This window comes from Marmota monax, unplaced genomic scaffold, assembly GCF_021218885.2.
Source record: "Marmota monax isolate L192 unplaced genomic scaffold, Marmota_monax_Labrador192_F-V1.1 WCK01_AAM20220418_F8-fsc00010, whole genome shotgun sequence".
In the NCBI taxonomy this organism is placed as follows: Eukaryota; Metazoa; Chordata; class Mammalia; order Rodentia; family Sciuridae; genus Marmota; species Marmota monax.
Genome location: NW_026692321.1, coordinates 5,052,726 through 5,076,498, shown reverse-complemented (window position 1 = coordinate 5,076,498; position 23,773 = coordinate 5,052,726). Strand labels below are relative to the sequence as shown.

The following is a 23,773-nucleotide window of genomic DNA, read 5'->3' as shown; positions in this document are numbered from 1 at the left end:
ACAGAACAGAGGTTCTATGACTCCTAAATGCCATGAGCTCATTACCCAGGAAGGAAGGTGCCCAGCCTGAGGCCACCAAAGCAATTTCCCATTGAACTCTGCCTCCCAGGTAGAGTACCCAGGACCTGGTTGGTTCTCCACCTGGTAATCATTTGAGCGGACGACAGCCCAGGGGGCCTGAGAGAATATTCAGTCCCAACAGGGTGGTGGTTCAAGTTCCCAGGCAGCAGTGGGGCTCAAACCAGGAACAAGGATGTGGCATCTGTCACCACACCCACACTGGCTAGGCCAGTGGGAGGATGCCTGGGGTCTGGAGATCAGGTGACCGCAGTCCCTCCCCTGCCAGCACGGACAAGCCTCTAGAAGTCTAGTGAGGTCCTCCTAGACGTCGTTGGGGGGTGGGGGAAGCGGGGACATTTTGTGCGGCGGCGTGTGGACGCGCTTTACACGGCGCCAAGGCGTCCAGCACGGCGAGGCGGAGCTGTTTTCTTCCAGCCCCACGCTCTCGGCCTCTCTAGTGGCTTTGGAAACCCCTCCCCGAAGGCAAGGCCCTCACCAGTGGACCCGAGCCATTTCCCTCCAGGGCCATTTCTCCGGAGCCTCTTGGAGCAAGCCTGCTCAGCGCTCCACGCACAGCCAACCTGCGCGCCCCCTCTGCCCCCGCGAAGCCCCCGTAGCTTCGCGCAAGGAGCTAACCGACCGCGGCGCCGGGAGAACAGCGCCCCCTGGTGCCGGGCACGGAGCCCAGCGGGCAAGAGCGCGAATGGTGGCAACTGGGAGATGGGGTACCAGGAAGTCCGTGGTACCCCTCCTCTCTACTGTACGTTGAAAAAACAAAGATAAAAACCCAAATCATGGCTTCAAAGAAAGATGATTTTTAAGGAAGGTGGAAACACATCCATACGATGGGATGGAAGGGAATGGACTGCTCTTGACAGGCTGGCCGCTTGCTGGACCTCACCATCACTACGCGGGGTGAAAGCCAGCTACACCGATGCAGGAGGCAGGGTTCCCTTACCTGGATGTGTGCAAAGTGGACACGCAGATCAGGGGTCGCCTGGGGTGGGGGACAGGGAAGGAAGGAAGCACTGAAGAGGAGTGCAGGGAAAATTGGGGGGCCATGAGGTTGCTTAGCCCCTTGGATGTGTGGGCAGTTTGGTGGATGTATATTGGAGCTCACGTCAAAACTTACCTACCAGCCTGTATTCTTCAATCATCGCAGTCTGTGCTTGTCAATTACACAATGTGATCATATATACCTACAAAGCTGTTACAAGTTAGCTGGGCACTGTGTCACTCTGTAGTCCCAGCAACTCCGAGATTGAGGCAGGAGGGTGGCAAATTTGAGGACAGCCTTAGCCACTTAGACTCTCTTTCAAAATAAGATTAAAAGGACTAGGGATGTAGCTCACTGGTAGAGAGCACTCCTGGGTTCAATTCCCATTACTGCAAATAATAATAATAATTAAGATGAGAATTTTCAATAGAGGAAGCAGGATATAATATGTTTTGGAAAATAAAATATGCAGGGGATATCCTAAAAGGCAACTTCTAAAACTTTATTTTCACAAAACAAAACTCTACTTGTAAGACTCAAGAAGACCTTCGGAGATCATTATATTCAGTTCCTTCTCACATGTGCTGCTGCTTGTTCAGCTGTGGTTTGGTTTCTCCAAAGCCTCCCTAGGAGGGGTGACATGCATTTCCCTGCCCACAAGGCGAAGGCTCCCAAGCACACTCTGAGCTCAGCCCAGTTCCCACAGCCCAGCCCAGCATCAGCCCCATCCAGGTGTGTATCTGACCCAGAGGGCACTGGCAGCCAGCTGGCTGATGGCAGGTGTCTGTGTCTGCTCTGGGCCTGGGGCTGTGTCCTCCCGTCCCCCTTGTTTCAGCAAGCTCTGAGTTCTGGGAGGGAGAAAATGCATGTCCCATCTGAGAAAGTCAAGTTCAAGGCTTAAACAAACTGGTTGAAAGGGCCACATATCAAATGGCAGATGAAGAGAAACTCTGGTGAAAATGGTACGCATGCAACCAGGCTGTGATCAGAAAAACCGCAAAAGAGAGAGTGTGACTTTCATGTGCAGCCAGCTCCAGGGCTGCAGTTCTCATATATGATGGATTCCACTGCTGTGGCTTCCTGGAGAGGCTGTGGTGACTTCCCATTAGCAGTGTCCAGAACATCTTATGGCGCTGAGAAAAGGAGAGACCAGCCAGGGCCAGATGGTGATGCCTACGCAACTCCAAATCCTGGGCTCTTTCACTCAATTGCCTGACTGCAGAAACTATGTGTCAAAATCCTTACAAAATCCTGATGAGAGGAAAAGCAGCCACCCAGGTGACAGCAAAAGCTGGCTCCAGCTGACACTGACCAGGGGGAACAAGTTCCAAGTTGGAGGACTTCATAAACAATGGCCCCAGCACGATTGGTTAAAATGGCTTCATTGTTTCTATGTTGCCTCTGAGAATAGAGCCAAGCCCAGTGGCTGGGTATTGATGTAAGGAAGGGGCTTCACAGGGCTGGGAGATAGCTGCTTGCCTAGAAAGGAACCTCATTCATACCCTAAGTACTCACAGAGCTCTCGTACACGCACTTTGGTAGCGGCATTGCCACAATAGGTGCAACGTAGGTGGGAGCAACCCAAATGTCCGTCAATGGAAGGATGACGAGCAAAGTGCAAGTTATGCATACGATGAAATCTGATTCAGCTTTAAGAAGGACATTCCAAGCTAGGTGCCATGGCCCACCTGTAATCCCAGAGGCTCAGGAGGCTGAGGTAGGAGGCTCTTGAGTTTAAAGCTAACCTCGGCAACTTAGTGAAGCCCTAAGCAACTCAGTGAGACTGTCTCTAAATAAAGTATTAAAAAGGGCTAGGATGTAGCTCAGTGGTTCAGTGTCCCTGGGTTCAATCCCAAGTATAAAAATAAATAAATAAACAGGGCTGAGGATGTGGCTCAAGCGGTAGAGCGCTTGCCTGGCATGCGTGCGACCTGGGTTCGATCCTCAGCACCACATACAAACGAAGATGTTATTTCTGCCGAAAACTAAAAAATAAATAAATATTTAAAAAAAAAAGAATTTTAAAAAATATATAAATAAATAAAGTAAATGCCATCGTACACTTTAACATATGACACAAACCTTGAGGATATTGTGCTCCATGAAATAAACCGTCCACTGAAGGACAAACCATACACTCCCCGGGAGGAAGTGGGAGTGGTCAGATTCACAGGAGACAAGGTAGCTAGCTGGTGGTTCCCCAGGGCTGGGATGGGAAGGGGGTAGGGTTTAATGGATAGAGTTTCAGTTATGAAAAGAAAAGTTCCACGGATTTGTGGTGGCAGTGGTTGCCCAACAACATGAATGTACTTAAGGACACTGAACTGTGCATTTAAAAGTGGTTGAGATAGTAAATTTTAGATTATGTATATTCATCATAATAAAGTTTAGAAAGAACATTAAAGAACTTTTCAATAGTCTAGTCTGAGTTGCCTCGAGAAGGGCTGGACTGGGCTGCTTTAGGAGGGGTGTGCGTGGGGGTTGTACGTTGGGGCTGGTGCATGTGAATGATTTGCTGGGACTTGTCTCTGGCCTTCACTACTGGCTCACACTCCCTATCCCTCTTCCTTTAGGAATTCCCTGCTGGCTCAGGATCCTCCCTTCCCTCTGTGCTCTCCCCTACAGGAGTGTGTGAATGACTGTGGTGAATGTGGGCTGTCCCCCATGGGGATGCTCACCAGCCACCAGTAGCCATGGTCATCCATGGCCCCTGGGCCAGTGCTGTGCTATCCACCTCCACCAGGTGGGCAAGTGCAAATGTTTCCGGCCAGCCCCACCAGGCCTACCTCAGCAGGACACACCAATGCGTGGCTTGCTACCCTGGACTGCCATGCCACTTCCCAAGAGCCACAGCAGCACTGGCTTCCCAGGGAAGGATGTGTCACCCTGGAGCCTCTCCCCAGCCTTGAAGACCAAGTACACAGGGTGTACTCAGTACACAGGGTGTCAGCAAGGCTGCCTCTGAGGCTAGTCTAGGTTAGGTAATGGTGAGTTAGGACAGTGCCCCGCTCCCTGATCACTGAATGATGCTATTATAGTAAAGGTGTTCTCTGCACCCATTATCTGTCATCTCGCAGCACTCCCGAGGCACCTCCCCACTATGCAGAGGGAGACCAGGGAGCCTCACAATTCATCCAAAGGTGCATCCTTATTAAATGGCAAAACTGGGATTTGAATCCTACTCTCTGTTATACTATTTTCACTCTGCCAAGTGCTAATATAGATTTTAAACCGAAGATCTTAACTAGTTAACAACTAGTCATTCAACATAGTTCAGGGAATGCTTAGTATTTATTGTGTACTTCTATAAACTTGGGAGAATGGCTGTTTTTGTTGGAGAAGATTAACTAATGTTAACAGGTTAATAATAGAGAACAGCAGAGGACATAGCACTGGTCTGATGATAGTAATAGAAATAGTCACAGCTAGTATTTATTGAGAAATTCTTAACTACCAGGCACTGTTGCAATCACTTCATGATATTTCACAATAAATCTGTTTTATAGATGAGAAAGTCAATGCTTGGAAAAGATAAGAAAATTGCCAGCAATTTAGCTAGACCCTGTCTCAAAAAGTAAAAAGAGGGCGGTAGCTGTGGCTGAGTGGTAGAGCTCTTGCCTAGCATGCATGAGGCATTGGGTTAGATCCCCAACACCACATAAAAATAAATAAATGAAATAAAGGTGTTTAAAAAAACCAGAGACAGCAGTCAGCATTATAAATTAAACAAGCAAATAAATAAATAAAAAGGGCTGGGATATAGCTCAGTGAGAGAGTGCCCCTGGGCTCAATAATGAGGAGGAAAAGGAGGAGAACTGAGTCTGTTTCTTTTTCAAATCAAGTCTTTTGACAACCATCCTGCACCATCCTCTCCTGGTGCACAGGATGTCTTTGGTCTCAGATGTCTTGCTGTGCTGGATGTTTAGGACATACTTATCTAGTGAGATTCCCCCTCCCTTGAGGGTACAGAGCCCATGTGCCCAAAGTGCTGATGTAGCCCTGGGTAGACTAGGAAGGCTGACCGAATACCTGATGAATGATTGATCTGTGTGGTTCCCAGTGTCTGAGAATGGAAGAGAATTTGAGAACATAAGCAGCTTCCTGCAGGGCAGAAGCCCAATTCAGCCTCTCTTGGCCACATGGGAGTATGCGCCAGGATACCGGGGAGAAGAGCTTATCTTGTTCAACTGTTCAAAGAAAAACAAACCCCTGAGAAGCTCCCCAAAGTCTGCAGAGCAAGCAGGTTCCTATGACTGGTGCTCAGCACTGCTGTGTGGGATTGCTGTTTTCAGAAAGGTGGCAGGGGACAGCTCAGCGTCTTCTCTGACAGTCCCTGGCTTAGGGCTGGGGGTCCTTCCTACCCTCCTTGCCTTCCAGGGTCCACTTGCAAATTTGCAAACCAGCATGATGAGCAGAGTCCTGAGAGGGCCCCTGGCCAGGCCAACAGGGAGGAAGGTGGCAGCTTGGAGGACTGAACCCAGCCGGCCAGGCCTGGAAGGAAGGGGAGAGGAAAGTGAAAGACACGGGGTGACTGTCCTTGTGAGCCCCACAGGCCCTTCTTCACCGCTGAACACGGGTGGTGATCCTATAACAAGAAGGCTTGACTTCAGGTGTGTGCTTGCCTCGGTGTTGAATTCTGATAGGAGAACCAACCATTGCGACTCCCAGTCTCTGTCTGATAGTTCTCTGTGTTGAGCCCATTGCTGTCCCTGTGGGTCCACTCTCTGCGACATGCAGACCAAGTGCCTCCTCTTTCACAAGGGCCCTTGAACCATCACAGTCAGCTGTTCCGGCCACTCAGTTGGGGTTGTGGAAACTTCTGACATGCACAGGGTGCTTTCCAGGGCTCCAGCACAGACCCTGATGTTCCCCTGTCCCATGTCCCTGTGTTCCTGGGTTAAGTCCATCAGGCTCACGGAGCTCTGGTCTTCTATGAGTCATTTTTTAAAATCTTATATAAATATTTGTTGCCCAGAAAGGGTAGCCAAAGATAAACTCTGAATGTACGTCTGAAAATTGTGTTTAGTTTGCTCTAACACTAGATGAGGATTCAGAATTACAAGTTTGAGTTCAAAATAACTTTCTTTTACATTTTTTGGAGCTATTCTAGTGTGGTCCCATGCTGCTGTCATCTGAGTCTTGGTTTCTGATTGATTGATTGATTGGTTGGGGTTTCTTATCGGTGACCTTCTCCTCTCTTCCTGCCTTTAAGGATTTTTTTTTTCCCTCTGCCGGTGTCTTAAGTTCAAGATGCTATAACAACAACAACAAAATACTATCACAAAATTCCTTAGACTGGGTAATTTATAAATTTTAAATTTATTGTTCATAGTTCTTTTAAAAGTACATTCATATTTTAATTGATGAAATAGCATACGTACTTTGCTGCAGGTGAAACTAAACAATTCTCAAAACTAGGAACTAATGTGATCCCTGGAGGTGAAGACAGGTGCCCTCCTGCTAGTGACAGTGGCCATCAACTTCTGGCGGTAGGAGGGGTGCTGTCATGCTAGGCAGGGAGTCTGTCCAAGGCTCTGCCATTTGCTCTTTGTCACTCCCCTTTCGAAGCCTGGGCTTTCTCACCTGGGAAATGGGCAGATGGGTCTCTGCTGCCTGAGAGTCTCTCCAGCTCTGATGTTTAAGTGTTCTGGGTGGAATGTGGTGACCACTGCCTGTCACGAAGCCAGAGCATTCGGCAGCTGCAACCTTCTGACACCTATTTCTTCAACCTTCTGACACCTATTTCTTCAATCTTCTGACATCTATTTCTTTGTCTTTCTCAAGGTGTCCCCAGAACCTCAGGCTGAAGACCACCCAGAGGACAGCCATACCTCTGAGTAAGTGTGGAGTGGGGGGTGGGTAGGGGCATGTCTGCTCCAGAAGCTTCTAATTCTGTTGGCTCCAGCCACCCCAAATCCCTCCTGTGCCCTGCTTTCTTCTTGGTACCCAGTCCTTTCTTCTTTAAAGTTCCCCAGAGACCAGGCCTGTCTGTCTACTCTCGGGTGACCCCCCCACCACCCCTCCAGCAGCGTGGAGAGCTGTTGCCCTCAGTGTAGCTCTTTTTTTTTAATATATATTTTTTAGATGTTGATGAACCTTAATTTTATTTACTTATTTATATGTGGTGCTCAGAATCGAACCCAGTGCCTCACACATGCCAGGCAAGCGCTCTACCACTGAGCCATGACCCCAGCCCAGTGTAGCTGATTTGGGGATGTGTTAGAAAAATCAGATGAAGTAGATAGTTAATGTGATAAAGTAAACATAGCAACTTTGCTCTCATTTTACCCAATTGTTGAATCTATAGTTCTGACTCCTCTGTATACTTAAAATTTTCCAAAACAAATTATCAAAGTAAAAAAGCTTTCAAAGTCCAGTTCAGATACCTCCTTTTCAAATCCCACCCCCTCCTCTTCACATGAGGGCATCTCCTCCTTCAGCAAGCCCCAGCCAGGCCCCTTCTCTATACCTGTGACCCCACCTTGTCCCCTCTGCCTGTAGGCCTCAGGCAGGCAGGGAGATACAGATCTGTCCCTGACCCTCATGGCGCAGGTGAGGTGGGGCTTTGGAGATGTGGGTTGAAAGGAATGTTGAAGATGAGTCTGGGTGTGTGGGCCTCCACTGGAGTCCTGGCCATCCTCTGTGATGTGGGCACTCTTTCCCAAGGGAGGGGGACCCACGGAAGCAACAGAGCTGGGGCAGTGTGCTGGGAGAAGCTGCTGCTCCCCTGAGCTGTTCCTGCAGGGCTGGCCGGGAGTCAGGGAGGAGGGTGTGATGGGAGCCCTGGCTAGGAGTCTCCAGGCTCTGCCTGTACCTGCCGGTGCTGTGCTCTTTCTGCAGGTGCCTGCCTGCAAGGAAGGCCCTAGGCCAGTGGACACAGGTGCTGGGGAGGGAGAGTGACTCTTCCCAGTATCCCTGATGAGTGCCCCAAGGCACGATGCACCATGGTCAGAAGCCTAGTAAATTTTAGAAAATTCTTGACCCAAGAGTCCGGTACGAATGTCCCTGGCCTCACCTCACTTCATGTAGCATCCAATTATGATAGGTTTGTTGGGGGTGGGGGGCATGTTCTTTCCTTTGGGGAAGACTCCTTTCTCCCTGGAAAGGTCTTTTTCTTTTTTAAAAAGTGTGTGACTTTGGGCTGAGATGGTGGCTCAGTGGTTGAGCACTCTCCTGGCTGAGTGTGGCTCTGGGTTCAATCCTCAGCACCACATAAAAATAAAAAAATAAAATAAAGGTATTGTGTCCAACCAATTACAATTAAAAAATAAATATTTTAAAAAAATAAATGCACTGTGTCCATCTACAACTAAAATATCTTATTTAAAAATAGTGTATGACTTTAGGAATCCCTGCTGAAGAAAAACTGATTGAATAATTAATAATTTAAATGAAGGTTCCTTCTTGACTCCCTAGAGGGTGGGATGACTTCCCAAGAATCTACTCAGGGCTGGATCTTCCTCTTCACAGCGTGCCCCACTCCCATAGTGGCAGGGGTTGGGGGGGGAAGAGTGGACAACACTGCCCCCCTCCACTGGCCGAGCTCCCAGGCCAGTAGCCCATGGCATGGTGGGTGTGGCTGGGCACACAGGGAGCCCCGGCTCCTCAAAGACCTGGCACAGCCCAACTCTGTTGCCGATCCCAGCCCGGGGCCATTCTGTCAGCCTTCTGTGTCACTTCCTGCCTCTCCTTCCTGGGGTCCCACTTATAAGAGTGTTGGGGTGCCCAGTGGGAAAGGACAGAGTGAGGGGAGTCTGCAACCAGGTCCCTGTGACTTTGGGCGCCTGTCCTCAGGCTTCGCCCTTCACACCTCTGAGTGTAGAGGGCTGGGCTGCATGAGCCCAGAAGGGCTTGAAGTCCTGCTGGGGTGCCCCAGGCCCAGAGTGGTGCCCCAGGATTCCTGAAGGACAGTCCCCAGCTTGCCCTGGAGGGTGTTTGGGCATCTCAGGCATATTCCTCAGTGGAGAGGACCTCAGGAGGGGGTGGAACAGGAGTTCAATGACAGCATCTGTCCTCTGTACCAGGCTTTGCCGGGACCTTGCGAGGCAGGGAACCCTGCAGGCAGCTACTCCTGTTCAGTACATCCCAAGCGCCAGACACAACAGGTGCCATCTGTCCACCCCAAGGGTCAGTCGTGAAGGGAAGAGGAACCACTAGTCGAAGTCTGTCAGAGCAGCTGGGATCTGCCTTCCCACTGTGTCTCCAAGGCAGAAGGAACATTTACTGAGACCCACATTTTAACAACGGTAGCGCATGCTTTTTGCAGAGTGTTTGCACATGGTAGGTGCTTAATAAATGCAGTGCCATAGCCAGCTGTGCACTTAGCGTGTGCCGTGTCAGGCATGAGAGGGGTCCGTGTGTGCGTAGAGCCCGCTGTCAGAGCTCACCCTTCCTGTGAAGTCCGGGGACTGCACCGGGGTGGTGATCAAGTGACTGCCCAGGTCTTGTTCTTGTCCTGAGTTCTGAGAGAACCAGATGGGGCCCTGGAGGCTGCTCCCCGAATAAGTGTTGGCCAAAAGCATCAGGTGGACCTTACAGAGCTCACAAGTGGGGAATCTGAGGCCAGGAAAGAGGAAGTGCCCTAGCTGCCTGACTGGCAAGTGGCAGGGCCTTCTCTAGCTGGAGTGACGGGAGGCGGGAGCGGTCACCATCCCACAACTAGCGGCAGGCACCTCTGGCCTCTCACCCTGACCCTGTGGGCAGCTGCAGACCTGGGCCCCACCCCCTCAAAGGCAGCAGCTCCTGGTAGCAGCTCCCAGCCCAGCCACGGGTCCTACCAGGACACCATGGGTGGGCACAAGGCCATCTGCACAAGGCGACACAGCTGTGGGAAGCACTGAAGACACAGCCAGTGCCACTCAGATGTCCAAAGTCTGGGAAGCCTGGGAGCCAGGGCCGGGTGGAGGGCAGGGTCCAGGCCAGAGGGCCCTTCTCTGAGCTCAGGCTGCAGGAAGGGGAGCCCTGTTCAGGTCCCATCTCAGTCACTCTGCCTGATTGCTCAAGGAGTGGCAGGACCCTGGACAGCCACCCTGACCTGGTAGCAGTCCCCTTGCCATGCCAAGGGTACAGGCACAGGAAGTGAGTTGGCAAATGGACATGGAGCTTCTAGACTCCCTGATGGAGGGCTGACCATGGGTGAGACCCTGTCACTCTGTCCACACATTATCATTTTTAAGCCTCAGAATAAATTTATGAACAAGCTCCATTTTCAAGAAGAAAAAAAAAAAGAGGGTGCTCAGGGTGCAAACGATGAGCCCAAGGTGGCCATGCTGGGATGGGCTCCTGCTGCCCCCCACTCTCTCTCCAACTCTGCAGGCACTGGCTTCCTGCTCAGCCTGAGGTCTCAGTGGGATTCGAGGGAATGATGAAGACAGAGAAGCAGGCAAGGCTGACCACATCAGGGGGTCGGGGAAGAAGGATCCAGAGGTCCCTGGGCAGGGGTTTTCAGCTTGGGGCCAATGTGGTCACTGATAGAGACACACTTTGAGGGTAACATCTTGTCTGTGTCTGGTCTTCTGCTTGCAGAGCCCCAAGCAGCAGCCACAAGAGGCCCGAGAGGCAATCAGCCATTTCCTATGACTACGCGGAGGAGGAGCTGATGGCCAGCATAGAGCGGGAGTACTGTCGCTGAGGTCAGCCGTGCAGGGGCGTGACCATGGCTCCATAGACCCTGGGCTGTGTGAGAATCACTCCCCACCAGGGCTCAGCTGAACTTCTGCAAAACCTAGCTCTTCCTGGACTTTTCCAAACTGACCTTTTCAACTTCACTTGCTGGCCAGGGCATCAGCTGTGCAGGTACCCAGCCATAGGTGGAGACCTGTCTGTAGGGTTCTCTTGGAGCTTGAGGATTCCTCTTGGAACATGCACCAAGGTGTGCCCTCAGTCCTCCGGCTAGTCTCCAGAGGAGGCCCATCCACTCAGTGCATCTGGATTTTCATGAGCAATGAACCCCATGGAATGTGGCTGAAGTACAGATCTGATTCTGTAGGCCTAGTGGGGCCTGAGATTCTGCATCTCTAACTGGCTCCCAGAAGAGCCAAAGTGCAGCACCCCAGCTGCACTTGAGTCTGGGGTTAGGGCCTGGACTTCAGGCCTTTCTCAGCCTCCGTGGTGCTGGAGGCATCTCCACCCCAGCTCTTTCACTGGGCTGGGATGGCAGAGCTCCTCACTTTCCTTCTCTAGGCCCCAGCTTCCCTCTCCAAGAGATAGTTCTGGAGGCTCTTTGACAGTCTGAGATCACACAGTTCCCACTGCCACTGAGGCCTCACCCTGCTGGTGCACAAAACTGCCTTCTGTATTGGGAGTGGGTGTCCAGCCACCTGGACAGGGTCTCAGGGTACCTGCTGTCTAGCTCCACTCTGGCAGGTAGCCTGGCCATCCCCCACAGGGCCTTACACCCTTTCTCCCTGTGCAGAAGGTAGACAATCCCAGTCACGAGGCCAGAAGAGCCTTCCAATGTTCCCAGTTGACAAATGAGAAACCTGCCTGCCCAGAACCTCCTGCAGTAAGAAATGGTGGCAGTGTCAAGGGGCTGGATGGAATAACAGCAGCTTTTGCTGAAGCCATAAGAGATCTTGGCTCATCTCACATTTACCCACCAACACCGAGGCCTCCCTGGGCAGCCTCCATTTCCTGAGAAGTGCTGCCAGCACTGGGGCCAGAGCCTCTCAGAAACTGAGGAAGGGACAGCCATTTGGCACCATCCCTGTGCTCGCGGGCCAGTGAGTCTCACTGACAAGCCTTTCTGTGAACTTTCACAGTTGACAAGAGTGCCTTTGATCAGCTGCTTGCAGCTGGGAGACTTGCACTGCGAAGTCAGAGCACAGAACAGCAGAGCCGGTCACCAGCCTCTGGGGGGTTGGCTTAGATCCTCCCCAAAGCTGGGAACTGTTCCTCTCCTAGGCCCAAAACATTCCTCTTGATATAAAGATGAAAGTCATTACTATTTTAATAATGTGAATGCTTATTTTAAAAGAAGTTGAACTTTTATTTCTTACTGCCAGGTAAATCTGGTTTTGAACCTGATGTAAATGTTTACAACTTTACATCATCATTTTGTTAGAATATGACACATTCAACTGGTTTCCAAGAAAAAGATGATACCTCTGCATTTTCTTGTGGAGAACTCATAGAAACCTCAATGGCCCAGATGTTTTGAAAGATGAGTCAAGAACTGTGACGGGTTGGATATGGGGTGAGAGCAGAGTGACTCCAAGGTCTTGCACCTGAACTGCAAGGACTCACGTGCAGTTCAAGGACAACGGGGCCAACTGTGAGAAAAACAAGGGTGGGGAAGAGAGGTGGGGCTTGGCCATGTCGGGTTTGAGATGCAGACTGGGCAGGTGTCACGGGATAGGTGCAGGACTACCTAGTTCAGGCAAGAGGTGCAAGGAGAGATCGATCCTCGGGGTCTTCACAGTTGAGATTTCACATCTGTGAAGCCTGGGAAAGGTGACCCAGGGAGCCCAGCAGTTTCGAAGAATGAGTATTAGGACTCCCCAGAATCAAGAGGCCAGATGACAAGGGCCAGCAATAGACCAAACAGACAGGAACAGCAGACATCTGTAGCCTTTGGGGCCACTGTCACCTCTGCTCAATGATGCAGACAGCAAGATCCCAGCCCACAAAGCCTCTGGTGACACCCACAGGAGCTCTTTATTACATACCTTTGTGTGTAGATACAAAGCCTCAGTGGGAGCAGGCTCACGGAAGAACGTGCAGAGGAAGACTGAGGAGCCCTCACGTTGTCTTTAACCCTGGGCAAGGGCTGGAGTGAGGCAGCAAAAATGTTTCCACACACCTCTTCCAAGTCCCCCCTCGGGCAGACACCCACCGCTGGCAGGGGAAGAGCACAGGCCCCAAGGGCCCAAGGGTCATCCAGCATGCTGGGTCCTATCCTGCCAGGACCAGACATGTGTGTTCCAGTGGCCAGCAGAGAAGCAACCTCCTCATACATTCCTTTCAGAGAGAACTCCCAAAGGAATGCAAAGAAACAGACTAAACCCGAGAAAAAGGAGAGTTCAGGTCGGGCCAGGTCTGCCCACTCATCCTGGAAGACACTGGGTGTTACACTAAGGCACTGGGCACAGTTAATGACACAGGACACAAGTCCAGTTTGCAAATCAAGAAAGTTTTATATGATTCAAAGAAAAAAGTTACATTACACATTCTCATTTAAATAAGAATTCAAAGTCTGTTACATAAAACATAATTATGAAACAAATTTTACTGAAACTACTGAAAAGGCTCAATGTCAAAAATCAAGCAAATCTGCTCAAGCAATAAAGTGCACAGGGGGAACCTGCCTTGCCGGCGTGGCCTCGGGCACCCGAGCACCCGCACTGTCAGCACAGGGATGCCTCACTCACCCGCTGCAGCCTACAAGGGCTTGGTTCTCAGGAGGATTTTTCAGACGGGAACTTTTCCCCAACTTTTCAGAAAGTATTTCTAAATCTAATCAGGAAGTGGAAGTTTTAAATTAATACCATTTCAATACATCTACAATACTGTTCAGAGAATGAAGTTCTGTCACAAGCAACCAAATATTCAAAGACCTTCCACTACCCCAGATCACTGGACAAACATCATTGGTATGACATAATTAAGCAACTGTCCAAACCTGATGCCATTTACGACACACACATAGTCAAAAGTGTTTATGGTGACTTAGGAGGATGGGAGGACTGGGGTGGTGGGGAAAACACAAACTATGTACAACCATCGCTCTCCTGTGACTATATCATGCCTCATGACAACAAGAACATACACCTGTGGAATTGTCCAAAATGTGGAAATCTCCTAAAGACACACACATACATATGGTGGTGAAAAGCAGTTGATACTAAAGGACAACTTAATGGGTATCAAGTAACATACAATGAAGGATCAAGAGAGGGTTATATTAGACTAAAAAGACCTGAACACGAACCCTAATTTTACTTACCCCACATGTCACCTTACCATCATTTTAATAAAGGTTAAGTGCCAATAACTAAAAGGCAAAAACAAATCAGCACAAAAAATATTCCCAGGCTACCGATATAGTGCAACATTCTGTGTTTTTTCATTTCTTCTGTTGCCTGAACTTCCAACATTTATCCAAAACCAATTCCGCCAGGCAGCCAATCTCCTGTGTATCTGTGCTCACATGGCTAAAAAGCAGTGCCCACGGTTTACTTGCAAGGTAGACTGTCTGATCAAAACAATATCTTTCAAACAAAATGAATGAAAGGTCAGTCAGGTGGGATTACACTGCCAGTTATGCATAACACACACTTCCTAGTTTTTCATCCTTAACAAAGGAACTTGAACCTTGGTGCCAACTGTATGCACTTGCACCTCACTTCAGATGAACTGTACTTGGAAGATCCATGCAACCTTTTTTCTAAGTAGTCATTCTACTCACAATGCAGTATGGATAAGGCCACATCAGAAGAGGTCAACTGACAATGAACAAAGCAGCCAGGTTTGAGGGCTAGCATTCTTTTGGGGGCCTCAGGTACAAACAAGAATGGTTCAGCAGAGCAATGGCCCAGATAGCAACAGCACACAGATGCTCAGATCACGCAGCAGCCCCAGCACCAGGAGCTGGCAGTGCCCTGAGTAAACCCCAGTGCATCCTTTACAGGTCACGCAACACACACAAATGACTAGTTCTAGCCAACCAGAATTTAGTTACGTGGGCTACAGGATTGGTTGCCTGGAATTTCTCTTAAAAACATTATGAAGCTGACTGCAAAATTTTCCTTTCCTTCTTTTTAATAAGAGGCCCTTATTCAACCTGTTATTTTTTTTAAAAAAATCTTAAATTGAGAAGACCTGATAACTTACGATTTTTTTTTTCTGAATAATGTACGAAGCTTACTAAAAGCAAAAGCAGAGTCATTATAAAACTTCGCTATTAAAAGCTGAAAATAAGGTGGTAAAATCATCTATCTAGAAACTGATGATTGGAGCACCAACAATATAAATATTTTTATAAAAAACAGTATAAAATTAGTACCCTGTCTCATTTCTACAAAATATGAATAGGAAGGTTGTAAAAATCCAGATTTTGTAAACTTTATTGCCGAAATGTTTGAATGCTGGTGATTTGGATCATCAAATTTTCTTCTATTTCCTTTAAAAAGAAAGAAAGAAAGACAAAGAAGGAAAGAAACTTCTCAAACTACAAAAGATACTGAACAGGGTCCCAACCAGAAAAGAAGGGTTAACACACTATCGGAACCAGCTCCTGGGCCTCTGAGGCCTTGTTTTTAGAGGAAGCCATCAGCTATTCCCAAGGAATCACAGTGACGCCCACCCACTCTCAGGAAGAGGCAGGCAGGGGCGCATGGGGGCTGGCAGGAGACTCTGCCGAGGCGATTCTGTTCAGCTTGCCGACCTCTGTCTGCCAGCCTGGGATCTTCTTGGTGGTCATGTGGCGACGGGCATGCTTCGTCAGGTGGTCACTGCGCATGAAACGCCGTTCACACACAGGGCACACGAACTTCTTCTCCCCTGTGTGAGTTCTGCGGTGACGAGACAGTTCATCTGAACGCGCAAATTTTTTATCACAGCCATCCCAGCTGCAGTTGAAAGGCTTCTCCCCTGGGAGGTGAAAACCATCACATTAAAGAAAACACGCTCAGAGCCTTAAGGCGAATTTACATTCTTTAAAAATTTTGTTCATCAAAATCTCAGAATAGATTTTATTATTCAGATGGTAGGTGATCTAGAATCAAGAAGTCCTCCAAAACACATTCTCTTCCTCCCACACCTGAGAGGTAATAAATAGTCTGTAGAGCTCAAAGACATCAAATAAACCTTTCGAAGTTTATTTTTAAATAAATCTGCTGTTACAGCTTAGCGTTAGGGACAAGATTCTTGAAAGGAATAATTCCTCCCCGCCTCAGGATGAACTGCACATTTAAAAAAAAAATCCCACTAAGAATCTTTAAGACTTCTCACAATCATTAATTTCCTCTCCAGATTTCTTATTTCACTGACAAATAGGTTAGTTACAAAATGGAAAGGTTAGAGTTCAGACACCTTCTGCTACAAACTTAACGTGTTTGTTATTCAAAGTTCCAGAGCACTGGCAGGAACCCAATTGTCTTCCTGGAGTTGGGAGGTAAGCAAGGGAGCCTTGCAGGGGACATGGTCGTCCCCTTAACAGAGCCTACCAAGGTCTTCCTAGCCAGCAGGAGCACGCCCCTTCTGGCATCCTGAAGCCCTTCTTCACCAGGCTGCCATAATCACATGCTGCCTGCATGATCACTAGCTTGACACACTCTGTCATGCAACCTGTCTTTCCATGTCTAGTTCACCCATCTTTGTACAGCTGAACTCCTGGCACTGCACTTCCTATAGCAGGTGGCAAATACACTGTTTTGAATAAATGAGTGTTGAAGAGGTACCAACAGATATTTTTCAGAATTGAAGTAACAAGAAAATTCAGCAGCATTATAAACTTTATAATTAACACAGTAGTGCCTGAAATTTTATAGATTTTAAAGACCCCCACACATAAGGTTGCTGCTACAATTTGAACGTGTTCCCCGTATTTCATGTGGTGGAAAATTAATCCCCCAAGTCATTATGTTAATGGAGAGGTGGCATCTTTGGCAGGTAGCTAGGTCATGAGGGCTCTGTCCTTGTCAATGGATTAATCCACTATGGACTGATAGCAATGCTACTCTTGCAATAATCTATCAAAGCAAGTTCTCCAGCAGTTGCTGTCTCTCCTGTGGTGCCCTCCACCATGTCTTGATACAGCAGGAAAGCCTGGGCCAGATGCTGAGTTGATGCTGGGCCAGGATCTTGGGATTCCTAGCCTCCAGAACTGAGTTAAATAGGCCTCTACTCTTCACAAATTACTTGAACTCAGGTATTGGTAAGGCGACAAAAACCAACTCCGACAGTTGCCTACTTGTTCCCAGGCTCCACCACATCAACAGCACATCCAGCGTCCAGGAGCTGGACAGACTGCCAGCCTTTGCATGAGATTTATAAAGTCCCCTACTTGTTTTCAACTTACCAAAATGGAGCTTCCATTCACTTTACCTTATTCCAGTTTAAATGTGTTTTTTCAGGTTGGTAGAAATATATAGAAAGTGATCTTATCCAAGTAAAGTTACCCAAATCTATTTCTCATGAAAACTCCAATGGAGTGTTTACAAAATGGTATAAAAGAAGGGGATTCTCCAGAACATTCATGTTATTGAAACATAAGTACTTTGGGAAACATGAAAGGAGCTTGTTTAGATGCCCGTATTTCTTATGATTCTGATAGTGTCTCTACCCAGGGAGGCTGACTGATTAAACATGAAAATCTCAGTCACCTCCCCAAATCTGGAATCCATGCCTTATATGTTCATCTGGATAGGCTCTACTAAAAGCAGAGCCTCAGCAATAAGAGAGAATAAAATCATGGCATTTTCAAGTAAATTGATAGAGTTAGAGAAAATAATGCTAAATGAAGTTAGCCAATCCCAAAAAACAAATGCCGAATGTTTTCTCTGATATAAGGAGGCTGATTCATGGTGGGGTCAGGAGGGAGAGCATGGGAGGAATAGACGAACTCAAAAGATAGGGCGGGGTGGAAGGGGGTATGGGGTTAGAAATTATGGTGGAATGTGATGGACATTATACATGTATGAAGACATGAATTGGTGTGAATATACTTTGTATACAACCAGAGATATGAAAAAATGTGCTCTATGTGTGATATGAATTGTAATGCATTCCGCTGTCATATATAAACTTTAAAAAATTTATTTAAAAAAAAAAAAAAAAAGCAGAGCTTGCCACACCAAGGAGCCCACGAGAGCAGAGCAGAGCAGGTTGATTTCCTCAGAAGCACCCCTTCACTCTGACACAGCCCTACACCCACCCAGTGAAGAGCCAGCCATCATTACTAGTGTCAGACTCTTGAATCAGACACCAGGTATTATATCTAGGTGAGATAAGACAAGTGCATAAGTAACTAAAAGACAAAGGGAGATGATGGGACACATAATAAACTAAGACCAAAGAAATAAGATCAGGAAACAAGCCCTTTCAGGGTCTCAGTAAGCACATGGAAAGAAAGCTGAGGGAGAAGGGTGGAAATTTGGTATTGGAGAAACAAGGTCAAAGGAGGCAAAGAGAGACAGCCCCAAGACTGGCCTATGAAGCACTTGCCTCTTTGCTCAGGTAAAGAGGCAAGTAGCAAAGAGGCAAGTACTTCATGGGCCAGGCTTGGGGCTGTCTCTCCAAAGCAAATAGCCACCCCATAGCTATATGGAGGAACAGCTCCTTCTGGAATGTCTGAATACCAACATGCACTTCATGCTGCAAGCAAAGGCTGCTATGGTCAGAGGTGCACTGCACTAATTAGAAACCAGCCTATCTTAAAAGCATTGGCCATGGTGGTACACACCTGTAATCCTGCTACTGAGGCTGAGGCAGGAAGATCACAAGTCCAAGGCCATTCTAGGCAACTCAGTAAGACCCTGCCTCAAAATTTAAAAAGGTCTGGGGATATAGTTCTATGGTATAACACTTCCCTAGAATGCATGAGGCCTGGGGTTCTGTAAGACAAAAAACAAAACTCTCTCCAGTCAGACTTTCCTATTTTATATTCCACAATCTGGACATTCTGATGGAAAGGGGGTTCCATGAAGAGTTATGAAACACATCTTTACTGAATGGCGTACCTTATGTGCTTATATGTAACATGAGTATCAAAAAGGCAAGTTGAACAAGTGACTATAGGATCCTTGGAAAATACAAACAGCCAGGGGTGGTGGTACATACCTGTAATCCCAGAAGCTCAGGAGGCTAAGGCAAGAGGATTGCAAAGTTCAAAGCCAGCCTTAGCAGCTTAGTGAGGCCCTAAGCAACCTAGCAAGACCATGTCTCAAAATAAAAACTAAAAAGGGCTGGGGATGTGGCTCAGGGATTGAGTGCCCCTGGGTTCAATCCCTAGTGCCCCAAACAAAACAAACAGCAGCACTACAGAGTACTCACTCACTGGACATCTGAAAAACGCTGCCCTTATCCAGAAAAGGGATTGATTCTCTAGCAGGCAGCACTCAGCCCTGTCAGACATCATGGCAGCCACCAGCCCATGGAGCCTTCGAAACTAAGTTCAATTAATGAGAAAGTAGAATTTGGTTCCTTAGTCACACTAGCCCCATTTCAAGTGCACATGGCTATCCAAATAGAATACCCTTTTATTCACTGCAAAAAATTCTACTGGGCAAAGCTGACTAGACAACAAGGACATCACTAGGTCATTAAGAGTTTCTTGTTGTGACCTTCTGAATTAAAAATTATACATTCTCCAAAGAAAACTATTATTTTTGATATGGGAACTGAACCCAAGAATGCTTAACCACTGAGCCACATTCTTGCCTTCTTGTTAATATTTTATTTAGAGATAGGGCCTCACTAAAATTGCTGAGGCTGGCTTTAAACTCATGATCGTCCTGCCTCAGCCTCCCAAGCAGCACCACATAAAAATAAAGATTATGTGTCCACCTAAAACTAAAAAACAAATATTAAAAAGAAAAAGGGCTGGGTGTGTAGCTCAGTGGTAGAGCACCCGAGTTCAATCCCCAATACAGCACACAAAGAAATAAATATGCAAAGAAACCATGAATATCTACTACAAAACAGAGAGATGGGGCCCTGTAAGGTACTCTAAAACTTGTTGAAGGACCACAATAATGGAGCCATCCTACATTCCACCCAGACAGGGTAGCAGTGGTGCTGATGGTTGTGCTAACAATTCCAACTCCTGCAAGATCACAAGGACTTTAAAGAACCAAAAAAAAAAAAGATCCCCTACCCACTCCAGCAGTCCTCCTGCCTCCCACTCAGAGGTGGCTGCAGATATGCTTCCTAACCAGAGGGTCTGCTGCTCCCATTACCCTACCTGCCCAGTGCTTACCTGTATGAGTGCGAAGATGGGCCTTGAGATGGGAGCTTTTGAAGTAGGTCTTTCGGCAGCCTGGGAAGCTGCAAACATAGTTTCTCCTCCGGGAGAAGTCTACCTGAGGGGCACAGTTTTGGCTGGAGGCAATGAACAGTGGAGCAGGGGCAAGGGGCAACAACTTGGTGTTCCCAACAGCCATGACACTGGATGGGCAGGTAGCAGGCTGGGCTAGAGTGCTCTGCGGCAGCACCAGCATCACAGTTCCCTGAGGTATGGGCGGGCCCATGAACACAGGCTGGGGCATGGGTGCAGCCTGAGGCAGGATGGGTTTGACAGTCCCCACAGACAATAGGGGAGGGGGTCTCAAAAATGCAGAGAACATGCTACTCTGTCCAGTTGTAGGGATCATTTGGCACAGGACAGGGGGACTGGTGACAGGAACAGAAATCAGAGGGGTGGTTTTCCTTGGCAAGTCATTTTCAAAATTCTTTGGTGAGCAGGGCTGAACTGCAGCAGGCCACCCCGCCTGCGGGCCTTTGTCGGTGGGGAGCAGGCCGCCAGATCCGTGCAAGCAAGGCTGACAGGAAACAGCGTTAGCAATGAGTAAACTGTCTGCAAGGCGTGTATCCTGCAAAGCTTCCAAATGTCCCAGAAACTGTGCTTCTCCTTCTCTGCTATTGGACAGTCGCTGTTCTTGCATCTGAGCAGGAGGAAAGCATGCAGGAACAGGATTCTCCCCCGTGTGGCGGATCACACTTGTTACCAAGGCCCTGCAGCTGGGCGCAGGAGCTGGTTCCTGGGGCTCGAGCTTCAAACTTGGCAAGCCCCTCTCAGTCCTCTTGTTCAGTGCTCTGGCTGCCACCGATGAAGATAGCGGGAGGGCCATGACCCTGTGTGCTTTGGAATCGGTTACTTGGGGAGGAACAGGTGTCCCTGTCGATGGCTCCATGAGATCAGGGCTCTGAGGAGGAGTTATGCACTTAAGGGAAAAAAAAAAAAAGTTCCACGTGAAAAGATTTTGGTTAAATTTTAAAAGAAACTCATTTGATCACATTGCCCCAATGCCTTTTAAAGATGCATGGAGGGAAGACTGGTCTGAGCCTGCTGAAGGCCCCAGCAGCTCTTAAGGCTACGCAAGGCACTCACTGTCTCAGCTTCTCCTCATTCTGTTCTGACCCCTCCTAAATCATGCATTTGCTCTGTTGGAAGAAAAGGCAATGTCTGCTAAAGCCTTGTACAACGACTAAAATGAGTAATTTAGCTTTAGGACTATAACAAGAAAACAAATTTAAACTTCAAAATCAGAGCTTTTCACAATAATCTCAAGTCCTCAAAAAATCTAATCAGTGGTTCTGACTGAACCAAGCCTTCAGACAGTGCCCAACAATTCCCGGGTCTCTTCAGCTGCCCCAAAGAGCCCAATGCTGAGGTGCAAGGGACTCCCAGTACTGGATCCACTGCTCCTCTCGCTGAAGTCAGCTGCCACAAGAAGGCAGAGGTGCCACTGTTTCAACAAAGTTCAGGCTGATGCCATAGCACACGCTTTCTCTAGGAGCTGCCCACATGTCCTAATCCTGGATAGGGTCACAAGGAAAACCTAACCCCCTCCCACCCCCCACCAAGATTCCCCAAGAAATTAAATTTCATTTTCTTGCATTCATCTGTTATTATCTGAGGTACACTAACCACGTGTATCTCATGTCTGGAAGGTCATGATCCCTCAGTGCACATTTTCAAGCAATGAAGGGAAAATTTTCACCCCTGTGAACCCACATAAGAGGGGTAAGCAACCTACTTGCCAGCATCCCAGTGAATCAACCCATGAGTTGTCAATGTAAGTATTTAAGCCACTCTAGGGCTCCTCTCCCCACCCCTCCTCTTACCAGAGTTGATAAAGAATGAAAGTCCTTTGGTAGCTCAGCTGCAGCTGTATCCATAAGCATGGTGGTGGTGACATCCCCAGAGTCAGAGACAGGTGTGAGGGGTCTTATCTTTAATAGATCACCTTTCTGGGATCTTTGACCCCAGGAGCTCATGCAAACCAGAGCCTCAACTGCTTCGATGTCTGTTTGCTCCAAGATGCTGCACGTAGACCTTTCACTGTCATGCCGCTTCCTCTCTAGGATTGACTCACATATGTCCATGATGTCAACCTACAGGTGACATAACACAATGTCTTCTCAGTCCAGGGGGAAAAAGGGAAGGCACCCCCCAGAGGCACATGGACGTGCACACCAGAAGCCTGCATCCATGCATCACTTCAAAGGCAACATGCTCTGTGTGCTAGTAAAAGACCCTAATGGAACACTGGTGACAACTCTGCTTTCAAGCCAGTGTTCTGAAGACTGGACCTGGCCGGCAAGCAGTTTCCCCTGAAAACCAAGACTCTTAAAAGGTTACCGAGTTCATGTTTTTCTTGGGTAAATTATTAATAAGACTAACTACAAAAATATAAGTCAAAGTGGCTAGTGTGAAGGTGTCACCTGGAAGATGAATTCATACAAGGCCTGAGTGGTCTGCCAGTGAGTCAGATCTTTTGATGACAGCTCCTTGAGTTGGCAAAGCCACCAGAGCATCCTCCTTATAGACCATTTTTAGACTCTCTAGGGCATGCGCTCAACTCCCTGGTGGCTGAACTCCACGGGCTCCATGCAGGTAGATCCCATGGTGACTGAGCCTGCTTTTAGCAGATTGAGAAACATTAAGGCACTGGTTCTGCCCCAGCCTAGGAGGAGCGAGAGGAAGAGTGTGCATAAGGTCTGTACAACCCAGGAGAGATCTTTTCCCAGGATTGACTTGTCTCTTCCAAAAGAAAACCTTAAATCTATAAAGATACCATTTCCACTTAAATTGCCTAAGCAGCAAAACTTTGACCAACCACTTTACCCCTCTCTGAGAACAGGCAGAGGTCACCTTTGCAAATACCACTTTGCCCAACCTCTGTGGGCAGCCTGAACCACAGAACAAATGCAGAGTTTAGACAGAAGCCCAAGTGGACAAGAATCTGACCTGCTCTCCCAGTGTCGCTGCGACCACCCAGCGCAAGTAACTCCACAGCCCCCAGACCCAGAAGCAGAGGGTCTGACCCTCCTCGTGCTGCGTTCCCGCCAGCCGCCTTTGCCCCGCCCCTCCGCGTGCCGCTTCTCCGCCCCTTGCCCCGCCCCCTCCATGCCTCGCTCCCGCCATCTGACCTTGCCCCGCCCTCGCATTCCCGCCCCTTGCGTGCAGGGTTCCCGCCGGCAGCCCGCGCCCCGCCCCTACCCGTGCCCCGCCTCCACCGCCCGGGTGCCGCGTTCCCGCCAGCCGCGCCCCCGCCCAACGGCCACCCTCCTCACAGGGCCCAGGTGACGTCATGGCTGGAAATAGCCCCGCGCAGGGCGGGGCCGCCGGGAACCGCGAGACAAAGCTGCACGTCCGGCTGCGCGGGGCACAGCACACGCCCCCTCCCCGCCCGGCGAGACCCCGTGCTGCCACCGCCCCGCCCAACCCCGGAGCCCGCCAGGTTGCCCCAGCGGTACCTTAACCGCGAGACCCCGCACAGACCGCGCCTCCGCCAGTCCCGCAAGGTGGCGCGCCCTCGCCTCGCCCCTAGCTCAGGCAGGCGTCCCCTCCGGCGCCAGCCCCTCCACTCACCGCACGCGCGTCGCCCGGGCCCGCGGAGCCTGGCGTGTGCATGGTGCCGGCGGTTCAGAAGCAGCAAAGCGGCCGCGGGCGTGAGCTCGGGCACGGCAGCGGCCGCACGTGCGCAGCGGGCGGTGATGACCGGAGCTCTTGCGGCCAGCGCGCGCCTCAGCCCGCTCGCGCGGCTCTGCCCC

The 23,773-nt window shown here is 49.0% G+C and overlaps 2 protein-coding genes across 3 annotated transcripts in view; one reads left to right on the top strand and one right to left on the bottom strand.

Annotated features, from left to right (window-relative positions):
• Cys1 (cystin 1) overlaps positions 1-14,066 on the top strand; it is a 20,693-nt gene extending 6,627 nt beyond the window's left edge. The window contains exons 2-3 of one of the 2 annotated variants that reach the window (XM_046441250.2): positions 6,842-6,894; positions 10,583-14,066. In XM_046441250.2, the coding sequence (XP_046297206.1) occupies positions 6,842-6,894; positions 10,583-10,688 (159 nt within the window). In that variant the 3' untranslated portion in view covers positions 10,689-14,066. The other variant, XM_046441248.2, reaches the window with a different exon arrangement.
• Klf11 (KLF transcription factor 11) lies at positions 13,167-23,773 on the bottom strand. The gene is made up of 4 exons (XM_046441247.1): positions 23,592-23,773; positions 21,842-22,111; positions 19,974-20,937; positions 13,167-15,646 (listed from the first exon to the last, which is right to left on the bottom strand). Exons 1-4 carry the CDS (start codon positions 23,631-23,633, stop codon positions 15,366-15,368), a joined length of 1,557 nt encoding a protein of 518 aa, XP_046297203.1. The 5' UTR covers positions 23,634-23,773; the 3' UTR covers positions 13,167-15,365.